General features: G+C 39.9%; 1 protein-coding gene across 2 annotated transcripts; it reads right to left on the reverse strand.

The window, feature by feature from the left end:
• Positions 1-186: 186 nt before the first annotated feature.
• On the reverse strand, positions 187-14468 carry LOC103851409 (CHD3-type chromatin-remodeling factor PICKLE). 2 transcript variants are annotated; one of them, XM_033279303.1, is made up of 29 exons: positions 14060-14468; positions 13230-13380; positions 7391-7548; positions 7090-7251; positions 6786-7000; positions 6607-6702; positions 6391-6527; positions 6104-6301; positions 5904-6011; positions 5429-5479; positions 5241-5340; positions 5013-5152; positions 4829-4926; positions 4590-4728; positions 4312-4481; positions 4045-4111; positions 3847-3969; positions 3640-3749; positions 3449-3530; positions 3181-3357; positions 2899-3061; positions 2730-2822; positions 2537-2639; positions 2366-2440; positions 2187-2251; positions 2006-2082; positions 1425-1561; positions 1119-1332; positions 187-1031 (listed from the first exon to the last, which is right to left on the reverse strand). In XM_033279303.1, the coding sequence occupies exons 2-29, from the start codon at positions 13374-13376 to the stop codon at positions 816-818; spliced, it is 3621 nt and encodes a 1206-aa protein (XP_033135194.1). In that variant the 5' UTR covers positions 13377-13380; positions 14060-14468; the 3' UTR covers positions 187-815. The 2 variants fall into 2 exon arrangements, with proteins under 2 accessions (XP_033135194.1, XP_033135190.1); XM_033279299.1 differs by having other exon boundaries at positions 13230-14468.
• Positions 14469-14523: the final 55 nt, after the last annotated feature.

The raw sequence follows: 14523 nt of genomic DNA on the forward strand, positions 1-14523 counted from the left end.
AAAAAAACTTGGATATGTTTCTTTAAGAAAACAATTTATTTCTCTTAAGAAGTATTATATAGTAACAAATCCACATTGCTATATAATTTTTTATGGGAAGACAAGCCATTTTCTTTTATGATACACATGCATATTTATCGATAATATATGGTGTTCTTTGAAAAGTCAATGTTTTGTCATTTTTGGTTTTTTATTTTTTAAGACTGATATGTTATAACTTTTTTTTATCATTTATCTGTGTACTAGCAATGTACACTACAACACATAGTACGTTTAATATCTATTGATATCATATACATAATTGAAGTTGCAAATCAAAAGAAATATAAATCTTCTTAATTACAAGTTGAACACTGACAAGAATGTACTCAAGCTGAAAATGCAAAACACTATATTTAAAAAGAACTTTTAAAAATAGTCAAAATAAAATAAAATCAAGAATTTAGTCGTACCACATAGTAACCATTCAAGTATTTTTGAGTTTTTACAATGCTAATTGATGCTCGAAGGTTTATTATAAGTTACAGAAATCAAAATTCATCCTACAATTATCATGACATAGTATATTTTGGTTCACTAGATTTGATAAATCATAATCCTTTTGAGATAACTAAAAATCATAATCATCCTTCAGCTATGGGAATCACTAGAGACCAAGTATATTTTGGTTCACTAGATTCGATAAATCATAATCCTTTTGAGATAACTAAAAATCCAATCTAATCCCAAACAATAATAAATAGAAACAACAATAATTCCAAATCCAATCACATATGTTTTGGTTCAAGGTTCTTGGTGTTTTCATTTTCCTCAAATCAGTCGTCCAGCACAATGACTTCAGTTACTCGTTCGTCTTCCATATTCACATTAACATATGTTCCAATGGCACTTAGGTTCCTGCTTATGTTCTTGCTGGCAAACTCATGTAAGGCACGTTCGGTTAATAGTCGAAACTTAGCAGAAAAAAAATCGATGGGCTGATTCAGTAGACCATTTTTTAGAGCACGGTTCAGAGATGAAGGCTTTGGTCCCTGCAACCAAAAGATCGATAGAGATTATTACAATGCTTCTGCAGCAACACACATGTAAAGATCAAAACTAGTGAGAGAGTCACATACAAAGTAGTAGTCTTCTGCAAACTCATTTATTATCGCCTCCTCAAGAATCAGAAACCGTCTTCTCATATGATCAGTAATTATTATATCCGGATCTTTTACGATTCCATTAGCATTAATAAAACTTGTGGGAGGGATGTTCAATTCTTTTCGGACGAGCTCGTAGATCCCAAACTCTATGTCATTAACAAGGGCTCTCCATTTTCCAACCCCGTTCCTAAAGAGAGAGAAAAACATATGAGAATGCAGCACGAGAAACATGTTTTTTAAATGGTAAGGATCATCCATCCTCTTTGCAAGGTTTTTTACTTGGAAACAGCAGACAACAGGATCCTGTCACATTCCTCGTTCGCAAATTTTGCTCTTCTTAATCTTAGTCCAGGGAACCTATGTAAAATGCGGTCAGAGAAAACAGGGTTTGTTGGATTGGCTTCCATATGTTTCACCTGTGCCAATCAAAAAACTCAGAGTTGAGCACAAACAACACAGTAGTGAACCTTAACTAATATTATCGCACAATATGCTTAAGATATAGAACACCACAACCAAAAGTGGAGACTGTATTAAGTCATTTTAATGACTTATAATGAAGCAGAAATAACCAAGTAGTATACTACAGAATATGTGTTTTTAAAAAAGTGTTTAAAAAATATATATATACCACAGAATATACTGAAACTTGTGAGCCACGCGACTTGCCCTAACTAATTGTTTTGGTTCTCTTGGCACTAAAAACGATAATGAAAGCATTCTTTCAACATCCACATTGATATAGCAATCCACAGATACAGATACAGAGACTTCAACTTCAAGAAGCAATACTGTGCATTGGTTCTAGAAGATAACTCAAATATTCTAAGAGATTATAGGATTCCAGTATGTAGGCTTACCTTCTTTTGTACTAACATCACAGAAGCAATTCTGGCGAGTACATCCTTACATTTCAGTCCTTCTTTGGGGACTCCATCTACAGAAATCATTGCGTTAATACCATTACTAGTATAGCAGAAAAAGCAATAGAAATTTCTAATACATGGCAACAAACAAATGATCAGAGAAGTTATCAATCACCTGAAAAGGTTGGAGAGTTAACATCTTTGTCTTCGACGATGTGCTTCAAGAAACGTAATCCATAACTGATAAAAAACATATTAGACAAGTCGTTAATGAAAATATATCTATCTATCTTTGGCAAAGAATAAGTGACAAGCTATTGTGAAGAGAAGAGCATCAATGGTTTAAGTCTGTACCTTCTTATTTCATCATAGGTCCTCGGCTTTAAAGGATCAACAAACTCCTTCCAGTCATAGTTGCCAACTCCGTACCTGAAAATTATTCATCAGATGAAAAATGTGAAAACCATCGCACATGTGTGCAGACACTGAGAGACCTTAACAGACAGAAGATATATATATATATACCTCTCCAAAGTCGTTAAAAATTTCTTCCTTTGCAGCTCGTTAAAACCTAACACCTTGAGAAATCTCCCTTCTCCTTCTATCAAAGGTATTGGTTCCAAAGTATCTTACAGCAACAAGAAAAAAAAGTTACTCAACTTGGAATATTTGAAACATTTATTTGGAAACATAATTATATAAAAAAAGATTATAGTACCGCGAGTCCTATGGTAAGGCCTTTTAGCCATTTGGTTTCCTTGTCTAGCTGCTTCACCATCCATTGGTTTGGCTTCTTCATAAGCAGAGCTCGCTTCAAAACAAGCAAGTTCATCTTCTTGTAAAATTAACAAGAAGAATCATAATTATATCAAAAATATTAATAGTACCTGGAGTCCAAGGCCAATAAGCTATCTGGTTTCCCTGTCCAGATGCTACACAATCATCAGAGCTCACTTCTAGATAAGCAAGCTCATCTTCAGCTTCAGTTTGTTCATCTTCTTCATTATCAGAGCTCGCTTCTAGGTAAGCAAGCTCATCTTCACCAAGCTTCTAGTAAAATTAACAAGAAGAGAAATAAGAAAACCTTTGCTAAAATATATAATGACACATCACCGTCACCTGATGCGACAAGCCTTATAATTGAACAGGTTGGATCAAGAAGAATATACCTGCTTACAGTTTCTCTTCCTCTTTCCAAGAGCATTGACCTCCTCAGCTTGCTGCACTTCATATTTGTCTTTTAACAAATATTCCCAATAGTTTTCTGATGAAGACTTGCTTTCTATATCCTGTGCCTCCTCTGAGGCAGCAGCCTCATTATCATCTATGAACTCAAAGTTTGCTACCTGATGTTCAGGGAATAACAAGAAAGAGCGCTTAAGGGGTAATCAATAATCTTACTAAGTAAATGTATCAAAGAGGAGAGGCAAAGAAAACCTTGAAAGCTTTAAAAAACCCATTTTCATTTTCATCATCCACTGAGTCCTCCTCAGCATCTATATGATCACGGTCTAGCAACCTAAAGAAGAAGAGGTATGTGGAGATTAATCTCTAATTATGGAAATAACAATGGTTACTTTAAAAAGAATCACTAGGAAAGTGAAAAACGAAAAAGAAGAGCGGTTTACTTTTCGATAGCAGCATCATCATAATGAATTTTTCCAAACTTTCCTGCTTCATCATTCTCTTCAGCAAAAAGCTCCTTGGAACCATACCTGATGATGTCATCTAACTCTTCCTATAGTTGAAGTCACGCAGATAGAACAGTCAATAAACCTTGTAGCAATAAGAATCACCACCTTTTTTTATTCTAATTTTATAGAAAAAATACTTACCTGGCTAAGGTTTGGTGCTTTTAATTTCCCCACAACAAGATGCTCTAGAAGCATTTTTCTTTTACAGATTTGCACAATTTTTTCTTCAATAGTACCCCGGCTTATGAGCCTGTAAATCATTACCTAAAGACAAAAGGCCTAATCAGTGACATACCAAAGAAGAGAATAAACAGAAAGTTGAGACCATGCAAAGCTAACCTTCTCAGTCTGGCCAATTCGATGAGCTCTAGCCATAGCCTGAAGATCCGCATAAGGGTTCCAATCACTACAGAAGCAGTGAAAAACATTTCAATAACTGCAATATATTTCTTCTGACTTAACTCAGAAGATCCAACGAAAAAACTCTATTCTCTTGTTACCCACAAAAGCATATTCACGTAGTTTATCCAGAACCTCAGGCTCTAAACGGTTATTTACCTCTTAAAAAACTTAACAGTGATCTAAGAGACGTTGGAGAAATCAAACCTGTCATAAATGAAGACAGTATCAGCAGTTGCAAGGTTTATCCCTACACCGCCAGCTCTTGTAGAAAGCAGAAAACAGAACCGGTTCGAATTTTTGGCATTAAAGCGATCAATCCGTGCTTGCCTCTCAGCTCCATTAACCTTTCCATCAATCCTTTCATAGAACCACTTCTGAAAGAACCAGTAAAGAACATACAAATTATTATCTTTGAGTTCATATAAGCAAAACATAAAAAGAAAAATACTGACACACATATTTTATAGCAAGCGCAGAGATACCTTGTAAGCACAGTAGTCTTCAAGTAGGTCCAACATGTGCTGAAATTGTGAGTAAATCAGAACTCTGTGTCCTTGCTCTTTAAGCTTGACCATCATTTGGTCTAGAAGTTGCAATTTTCCAGAGGATTCTAGGAGCTCTCTTTTAATAAAATTTTAAGAAAAAATTAAACAAGAGTCAGCACAAAAACTCTACAGCATACTACAAAGGAATCCATCAGAATATTGTGATGAGATGTTACTTTAAAGCTTCATTTTCATTTTTAATCTGGGACTCAACACCTTCCACCATGTAGGGATGTAAGCAAGCTTTCCGCAATTCCATGAGCACATTCGATATCTGAAACAGTTTAACCAGCCACAGTTTATAAGGTTCTTAAACCAAAACAACACATGTATGTCTTAATCCACATTCACAAAACTTACCTTAGCACCTCTTTTTGCTAATATTTTATAGTTCCGGGTCATAATAGCTTTGTAAATTATTTTCTGCTTGCTGCTCAGATCAACCCGCAAGATGAGTTCCTTCTTAGAGGGCATGTCCTTCAGCACGTCTTTCTTTACCCCTAAAACAGCAATCAAAGCAAGATTCACACCATGGACATTTCAGTTTCACGCATACTTAATTAATAAGATCAAGTTTATGGTTAATACTTCTGAGCAGATGGGGAGACAGCATTTTGTGGAGCCTTGATATCTGCTCCTCTTGATCTATGTCTTTGTACTGCTCCTGAAACTCCTCCAAACTTCCAAACTGCAAGCATTCGAAAGAAAAATGTAAAGTTAGCCATGTTATTAACTACTTAGTAGATTTTGCTTGTTTTATATGTGCTATTGCTAACCTTCTCCCCATCAATAAAATGCATGAGCACGAAAAGCTCATCCAAGTTGTTCTGAAAAAAACACCAAATAATCAATAGTAATACCAAAGAATCAACAGCATACTACACAAGACAGTCAATAAAACAATATATGCTGTGCGCAACAGGTTATTAATTGAAGGTAAATCATATGAAGAGTCAATTAAGGGGGCAGGAACTCATTCTTAGCAACATAGAGCTTTCCTAGATCAGATGTAGACAAACCTTTAAATGATGTATTTAGACAACTATATATAAAAGAAAACATTGAAGAATACATTTGACATTTTTCAACATGATCAAATCATAAATAAAAGATCCAAGTTTAAATTATAGATCCAGCTTTAATTAGGGATCCAACTTCACTCTTTCACAGATCATACCTAATAAGTTATTTTTATGCATGAACATTTTTTTTTCATTGAGAGATGAAAATAACCAAAATCACCAAACGAACCTGAAGTGGTGTTCCTGTCAGAAGAATGCGATGGTCACTCGTATACTGCTTCAGCGAATTGAACAACTTTGAGTTTTTGTTTTTCAACCGATGGCCTTCATCAACAATCTAACCAATAAAAATGATTGATAATTAACATATATATATATGAGGTTTAAAGAAAAGACTGTAAACGTATAAGCTACCATACAAAAAAATACCATGCACTTCCACTTGATTGGTTTTAGGACTTCTGTGTCTACGTTGATCATCTCATAAGACGTGAGGATGACATCAAACTTAATCCTGTCCTGCCTACTTTCTCCACTGATTCCAATCATCTTGTTATGACCTTTTGGAAAGTAAAACTCATGATCTCTAACAACAGTACGAGCTTGAGAAGTACCACCGTACATAACCTGAACCGTAACAAAAAAAAAGAACGTTATTCTACTAGCAATAAGCATAACACACATGATGAGTGCGTTACTGCATAGTGCATACATACCACATTCATATGTGGTGCCCAGGTGGCGAATTCTCTCTCCCAGTTTCTCAGAGTAGAAAGGGGAGCAACTACCAAATATGGAGCCAAGTTTTCCTCAAAAAGAGAAGCTAAAAAGGCAATGCTTTGAATTGTTTTACCTGAAACACCACACATCTCAATCTTATTATAACTTCACATAAATGAAAATATATAGGGGTAGTACTACTGAGTACATACCTAGCCCCATCTCATCGGCGAGGATTACATGAGTTCGGTTTGACCATGTAAACCGCAAAAAGTTAAGCCCTTCAAGCTGGTACGGATGCAATGAGCCTTCAACAACAGATGATAAGATATATCATAACATATACAATACCAAACAAGACGACCAATTTAGTTTAAAGTAGCCTGAGTACCTGTAATAAATTCAGGAGTATGATCAAACTGTTTGAAATCTTCATGATTTCTCTCATGGTCAACATATTTATCTCTGCGATGACCAGAGTTTATATCCTTGAACCTTTGGATTTCGTTTTGAAAGGTTGAGATGTCTGATTCAGATTCCCAATAACATTCATCATAAGAAAGTTCTTTGAACTTCACCAGATACTCCTTGTCCTCACCTTCTCCCCTGCATCAACAGCAAAAATCAAGAATAAACACATACTTCTGACGAATCTCTACGAATAAACAAAAGAAAAGAGTCCCCCATCACTTAACCGGCAATCTATAATCCGGTCAACAGTAGTCCACTCTGGATGAATGGCTACAAAATCATCTCCACTGTTACTCATTGACTCCATTGTAGAATGAAATTTGATCACCCTGGATCTTAACCGACGAATAAACTTGTAAGCCTTCTGGAACTCTTCCTCGGCCACCCTGTGATTAGCAAACCAAACCAAAAAAAGGAAAAGATCGATGATAAGCCACTTGTTGTCAGATATAAGCAGACAAGAGACACGACAAAACCACTACTTTGCATGATCAAACATAGCATAAAATCATGCGGGGAGGATACCAAGAGCAGTGTAGGTACGATAACCCCTTCCACTTCACAAGATATTGTTTCACAACAACTTGCTTTGGTGCAGCACTATCTGATGAATCTGGATCGTTAGATGTCGTAGGACGCATTTGGCAGTCCAAAATCTTTTCCATCTCGGTAAGAGGAGTAACCTACAAGCAATCAACACATGTATTTATACAAATATTATCGATGGGTAATAAATATTCCACATCAAAGTTTTTTCTATGCATTTTTTTTTTTTGCCAAAATGTGAATTTCATATAAATATGAGAAGGGTTCGTAAATTTACAAAAGGGGGAAAAACTATGCTAAGTTAGCTAAGGCAAAAAATAAACAGAGCTAAGCTAGCGGCAAAACTTTCTAAAATAGATAGATAGCTACTCAAATCTGAACCATTCCTGCATCAGGGGTTGGAATAGATCAGTCTTCCTTCTTCCTAGAATTGCATCCCGGATGATGCGGTCAATCCTCTTGAAGATAACCTCAGGCGACTGAGACACTCCATCATGCAGCCGCTTGTTCCTCTCCGTCCAAATCGCTGATATAGTGACCTGAGCAACCATGCGCTTGAGCGTTAAGCTCACCACCGTGTCTTGCAAACTCATCCATTCCGAGAAGGCAGTCCAGGTGTGGAACCCCCAGTGGGAATATCCAAGACGAAATAGAACAGATGCCCAGATTGCTTCACTCACCTCGCATTGTAGGAACAAATGGTCCCTACTTTCATCCAGCAAGCTACATAGACAGCAAGATGAGGGGATGTTCATGCCCCAATCAACCAATCTCGATCTTGTAGGTAAGCGATCCTGAAATGCTACCCAAGTTGTGAAAGCGTGTCTAGGGATGTGACCTTTGAACCAAATGTTCCTAGTCCAGGTCTGCTCCAAGGCTCTGTTTCTCACCATACTCCAAGTTTTTCTTGTGGAGAAGTTCTGTATCTCAGTTCCATCTATCTCCCACACATAAGAGTCTTCAATGGAGCTTAGTGAGGGGAGAGGAATGGTGGTGAGATGTGTGTGAAGCTCTTCTGCAGCCGGAGATCGAGCTCCTCTAAGGAGCCATCCATTTATGTTACACGCCTGCGCAACTGAAGCTAGCTCGTGTATTTGCAGTTCTCTCGGACCTAGAACACCAAACCGTTGTATAAGCGGGCCCAGGGGCGTCCAATGATCATACCAAAAACTTATTTGTTGACCGTTCCCCACCCTTGCTTTTAAGAACCCTGCAGCCAGCCCTCGAAGAGACAGTAGAGATCGCCAGGAAGATGATGTATATTTGGCTTCATCTATTGCCCAAAAACTTTCACCTTTCATTTGATATTCTCTAACCCAAGCTGCCCATAGCGAGTCCTTAGCTGTGAAGAGTCTCCAGATCAGCTTGAGGTAAAGCGTTTTGTTCCATCGACCAATGTCTCGAAGACCTAAGCCACCCTCATTCTTAGGGAGAGTCACCGTCTTCCAAGCTACTTTGGCAATACTTCTCTTAGTTTCTGTGCCACCCCAAAGGAACTGAGAGCAAAGGGATTCAATCTTTTTTATGCAGTTCTTTGGAAGAATGAAAGCCGTGGTCCAGAAGTTTATGGATCCATAGATAACTGAAGCTAAGAGCTGCCTCCTTCCTGCAAATGAGAGAGCTTTAGCCGACCAGCAATTGAAGTTTGAGGCTATCTTTTCAATTAAAGGCCTGTAGTCATGGAGCCGCAGCTTCCTATACATAAGCGGAAGACCTAGGTAGCGAATAGGCATTGATCCCATTGTGAACCCAAGTCGATAGATTTCTGAGGCTTCCTGACTGTTCAGACCAGCAATAAACAGCTATGTCTTCGCCTTATTCATCCTCAGTCCTGACCAGAGAGCAAACTCCTCCATTGTATCAGCGATGCATTTCACAGACTTAGGTGTCCCGTCTGTGAAGATCATCAGATCATCAGCGAAAGATAGGTGCGTGACTTGAAGAGATGTGGTATTTGGGTGAAAACCAATGGAGCCGTCTAGAAATTTCCTCTTCAACTGCTGCGTGAAGACCTCCAGAGCAAGGACAAATAGGTAGGGCGAGAGGGGGTCGCCTTGCCTGAGGCCTCTAGTGCCCCTGAAGTAGCCACAAGGTTCACCATTTATGGCAACAGAGAATCGCGTAGTTGTTAGGCATTTCTTGATCAGGTTTCGAAAAACCCGAGGAAGTTCCAAAGCTTCTAGGGTATGAAGAACGAAATCCCAGTCAAGGGTATCAAACGCTTTCTGAAGATCAACCTTGAGCATGCATCGTTTTGAGATTTTTTTCCAGTTGTAGCCTGAAACGAGCTCAGTAGCTAGGAGGACATTTTCCACCAGCAATCGACCAGGAACAAAAGCTGACTGAGAGGAGGAGATTAAATTCGGGAGGTGGTCTTTTAATCTATTAGATAATAGCTTTGAAGCCACTTTGTACACTGTGTTGCAGCAAGCAATTGGTCTGAACTCAGAGATCTTGTTGGCATTGGTCTTTTTCGGGACCAGGATAAGGAGAGTTGCATTCCATTGCTGTAGTAGTTCCCCCGTACTCAAGAATTCTTTCACAGCAGCTATTAAGTCTCGGCCAACCACCTTCCAATTTCCCGTGAAGAACTCAGCGGGGTAGCCGTCAGGTCCAGGAGACTTGTTCTTAGGAAGAGACAAGAAAGCCTTTTCAATGTCAAGATCAGTGAATGGTGCATCAAGAGAGGTAATGGCTTCGGCCGAGCATCTAACATTCATAATCGACGCAATGTCAGTAGGAGTAGATGTTGTAGGTGAGTTGACACCTCCCAAGAGATTCTGGAAGTAGTTGATTGCATGAGTTTTTATCCCCTCTAGGGAGTCAATTACCCGGTCATCATTACCAAGCAGAAAATGGATATGGTTTTGGGATTGTCTTGCTCGGATAGCGCGGTGGAAAAAGGCGGTGCCTGCATCACCATCAACCGACCATTGCACCCTTGATCTTTGTCTAAGGAATTTATCTTCCGCCTTAGCCAAATCATACCATCTGATGTGAGCTGACCTCTCTGCAGCAGCAGCAGGTGAGCTTGGCGCAGTCAGGGAGACTTGCTGACAGTCCGTGAGATGATCAAACGCCTCTTGAACCCGCTTCTCTATCTCCGAGTAATTTTCCTTATTGAAGGCACGTATGAAAGGCTTCATTTCCTTTAGCTTTTTAGAGACCTTCAGCTGCTTGGATCCCATGAAAGGAAGGGAGTTCCAGATAGCTCCGACAAGCTCTTGGAAATCAGGGTGACTGTTCAAATGAGCAAAGAACCTGAAAGGCCGTTTCTGAGGAGGCTTGAGTTGGTCTAGGAAGGTACAGCAAGGACTGTGGTCAGATATACCAGGCTTTCCAAACACTGCAATTGATTCAGGGAAGTTTTCCAGCCATTCTTCATTGCAGAGAACTCGATCGAGCTTCTTTGACACAGATGAGTTTGACCAAGTGAAGGTGTTTCCACTATACTGAAGGTCAGAGAGAGAACACTGTTGAAGACATTCTCTGAAATCACGCATACCCCTAGTAGAGGTTGAGTGATCAGCGCTGGAGTGCTCTGAGGGACTGATGATCTCGTTGAAGTCCCCCATCACAATCCAGGGAAGACCGCAGAGCTGAGGCAAGCAAGAAAGAGATTCAAGCTCACTCCATAAAAGTCTTCTTTCTCTTCGACAGTTTGAAGCGTAAATAAATGAGACCACAAACTCGCTTGTCTGAAATGGGAGTTTGACAGAACAAGTGATCATTTGCAGCGTCTTGGCGATTATTTTAACCTGCACAGATGGCTTCCAGACAACCAAAATTTTCCCCAGATCAGAGAAATCATAGTTGCCGTCGAAGGACCAGTTGGGCAGGATACTGTTGAGTACAGGAACCGAGTTAGACTGCTGTACATGAGTCTCAACGAGACAACCAAAGATAGGATTATATTTACGTATCCACTTCCGAAACCCACGACTCTTTACTGGATCATTTATTCCTCTTACATTCCAGCAAAATATATCCATCGGGGGGTATCAGTTAGAGGAGTAAAGGGCCTCTAGCCCTGGCCTTTTCGCGCTTCTTGTATCCCTTAGAGAAGTATTCTATGAACTCATCATTATCGTCTTCAGAGTTGTCTAGACTGTCCTCTTCCTCAGAGCGTGAAGTATCGGAGGAGGAGTCCTTGCTAGACTGCTGTTTCTCACCTCGACATCCATCAGAAGAGAGGTCCACATATAAGCTTCCCTTTGATAGATCATGAGAGACGGAGCCAGTGCTTCCAGAGCGTTCAAGGGAGCCAGGGGGTGGCGCTTGAGTCACAGGGGCGGGGGGAAACGAACTGGCTGGCCTCTTTTTTGACGACTGAATTCCAGCAGTCATAGAATTTGGAGGATCAGCATTAAGTCTTCGGGTAGGTGGCTTAGCTCCCTTGTCTGTGGGTTTCAACCCAGTCTTAGGTGGTTGACCCACAATGGGGAGTAGGCTTTTTATCGGCTTCTTTCCCTCCTTCTTCTCAAGCTTTTCCTTAGAGGGTACTGTTTGATTTGTACGAGGGCAAGAGGCAGTAGAGTGCTTCACTGAGTTGCAAGTTAAGCACGTTTTAGGAGCATTCTTGCATCTTGTGATAGTATGTCCAGGGTTCTTGCAGAAGGAACAAAGTGAAGGGAGCCAGGGGCTGGAGACTGCTATTCTCCTAGTATCTCCACTCTCAAACCGAGCATTGACGAACCCTGGAAGTGGTTTCCTCGGGTCAATGACCGTATAAACCTTAGCAACCTCTATATTGGTGAGGTTTTCTGTGGCAGGATGCAAGCACAGAGGGTGTCCAACCATTCCAGCGATCTCTTTAAGAGCGTCTCTGTTGAAGAATTGGAGGGGGACCCCTGTAAACTCTAGCCACACTGGTACCGTCTCCAGCTCTGGTTTGGCTTGTTGGATACCAGGAGACCATTTTGCTACAAACATGGTTTGGCCATCTATTTGCCACAAGCTTTGTTTTAGGATGCGACGCCTTGCGTTGGGACAGGGTACACGGAAGAGAAAGGAGTTTCCTTCCATCTTGTTGACGGTAATGTCGCGCCTTTGGCGGCTCCAGATTCCGTTAACTATGGCGTGGACCGCACCTCTAGCTGGAGGCTCTTCATAGAACTGTCCAAGAATGAAGCAGTCCCATGCTTTCTTATTTTTCTCGACTACCGCGTTTGGTATGATGACACAGGCTTGCCGGAATCAAGAAGAAAAGGGGTCTCCTTTGGCTCGAGCTTCTCAGCTGCTTCCTTGACGAAACCTTTCCAAAGGTCCGCTGCAGAAGGGGGGTGAGTCGCAGAGGCAACTGCAGCAGCTTCCTTTAAGGCAGGTGCTGGATCGACGGCTTCTGAGCTAGGTACAGGGGATACTCCTGCAGCTAGGGTTTCAGTAGTCGTTGTTTCGGTTTGCGTGGCCAAGATAGATTTAGGGTCTTCCTGGGCAGGCGAGGGGGTCTGAGTCGACAGAGCCGGGGTTCCGGCCAGTGAGGAGTCAGATTTGGTTTTTGATTTGACGGCTGAAGAGGAATCAGGCGTCGGCGATTTTGGTGAAGGGGTTGGGGGTTTGGCCACTCCAGTGGGGAGATAACCGGAAGTCTGCTTTTTGGGGGGTTTCTTTTTGGCCATGGTGGCAGGTGGGAGCCGCCGCCGAGATCGGCGACGGTGGAGGGAAAAAGAAAGGGATCGCGTTTTGAGAGAAAATTTTCGAGGCGCGTGAGGCGCGTGAGAGGTAACCAAAATGCTTTTTCCACTCCTTTTCTATGCATTTTATTTCCCTAACATTCAGAGAAACTGTAAATCTTTTCACAATTTAGACAGAGACAAACCGCTTCTCTTCCGACAGTTCCTTCAACTATTTCAGTCGCCTGATCCTTGTTTTGAACAAAGTCATCGTCGTCATCGGAATCATCTACGGTGTACAATGGTCTACGGTCTGGCCGTTTACGTAGCCTACTACCAGCCAAGCTAGTCATATATCTGCAAGAGAACAACACAACAACGTTTCCGGTCAGTAAACTCAAAATACAAAAGCGTAAACAGTCACCAAGCTTAGAGATTGATCATACAAACAAAAGAAAGAGCCAAAGGTGTAAGAAAAAAACAACATGCGGTAAAGCATACGTTCATATCAAAGGCCAAATAGGAGCTTATCTACACCCCGACCAGATGCTAAAGATCATGTCTTATCAACGTGTGTGACAAAAAAATGATTTTGATGAAAATTCAAAAACCCTAAGCATGAAGATCAACGGAAAAGTCGGTGTCCTTGAAACCCTATCAGAAAAGTTTATATATCGTCTCCAAAATCATCTACTCTAGATCTGGTCGATGAAATCCAAATTCAGAGATCAAGGATTCAAAACCAGGAAACTTATATTGCACTCTTAAGCTAGGTGTAAGAAGAATAAAACCCAAAATCATATATTTGTAAACTCAACTTAGAGAGTTTACAAAAAAAAAAAAAACTTAGACCCAAAAAAAACTTTTATGAGAAAAACGAAACAGCCAAATCAAAAGCAAGTGAACGCATGCAGATCCCTACATGTCTAATCATTAGAACTCCAGGATAAAATCACGAATTTACGTTCTTGATATTTGAGTTCAGTGCAATAGAGTAAAAAGATAAGGGCGACGATGAGTAAGACCGAGGATCGACCTCCGTTAATTTCTCAGACTATTTTGGCGGAGAAAAATGTCTGAAACCACACAAAATCGAAGGTGACGAAGGAGCGTAAAGAATGCAGGAGTTAAGACGTAACCAAATGGTTCTTTACTAATCACAGTAACGCCTGTTTTGATAGATAGATAGAGAGAGAGAGAGAGGTGATTTTTCTTAATCTTATCTTCTTAAGGAATGAGTGGTGACTATTCTTTTACTAACCTTTAAAATTAAAATTAAATTGATTGAATTGTTTGTTTATAATAATTTATCATAAAAAAAATATTTATCATAAATAAATTAAAATTAAATTAATTGAATTGTTTATAATAATTTATTATATAAAATTTGATGGTTTAGTATGGTCAAACTATATAGCATTTATACTTGCGACCTGGTTGAAAAACAAGAATTACATTTTGGACTAGAATATAATACATACTTTGGAAATAAAATTAGCT

The sequence above is a fragment of the Brassica rapa genome, chromosome A01 (assembly GCF_000309985.2).
Source record: "Brassica rapa cultivar Chiifu-401-42 chromosome A01, CAAS_Brap_v3.01, whole genome shotgun sequence".
NCBI classification, from domain to species: Eukaryota; Viridiplantae; Streptophyta; class Magnoliopsida; order Brassicales; family Brassicaceae; genus Brassica; species Brassica rapa.

Coding starts and splice junctions, on each gene's coding strand:
- LOC103851409 (XM_033279303.1), bottom strand. CDS start 13,376: ATGACTAGCTTGGCTGGTAGTAGGCTACGTAAACGGCCAGACCGTAGA. Junction 7,549..13,229: donor GAACTGTCGGAAGAGAAGCG/GTTTGTCTCTGT, acceptor GATTGCTTGTAG/GTTACTCCTCTTACCGAGAT. Junction 2,083..2,186: donor TAACTCTCCAACCTTTTCAG/GTGATTGATAAC, acceptor TGATTTCTGTAG/ATGGAGTCCCCAAAGAAGGA.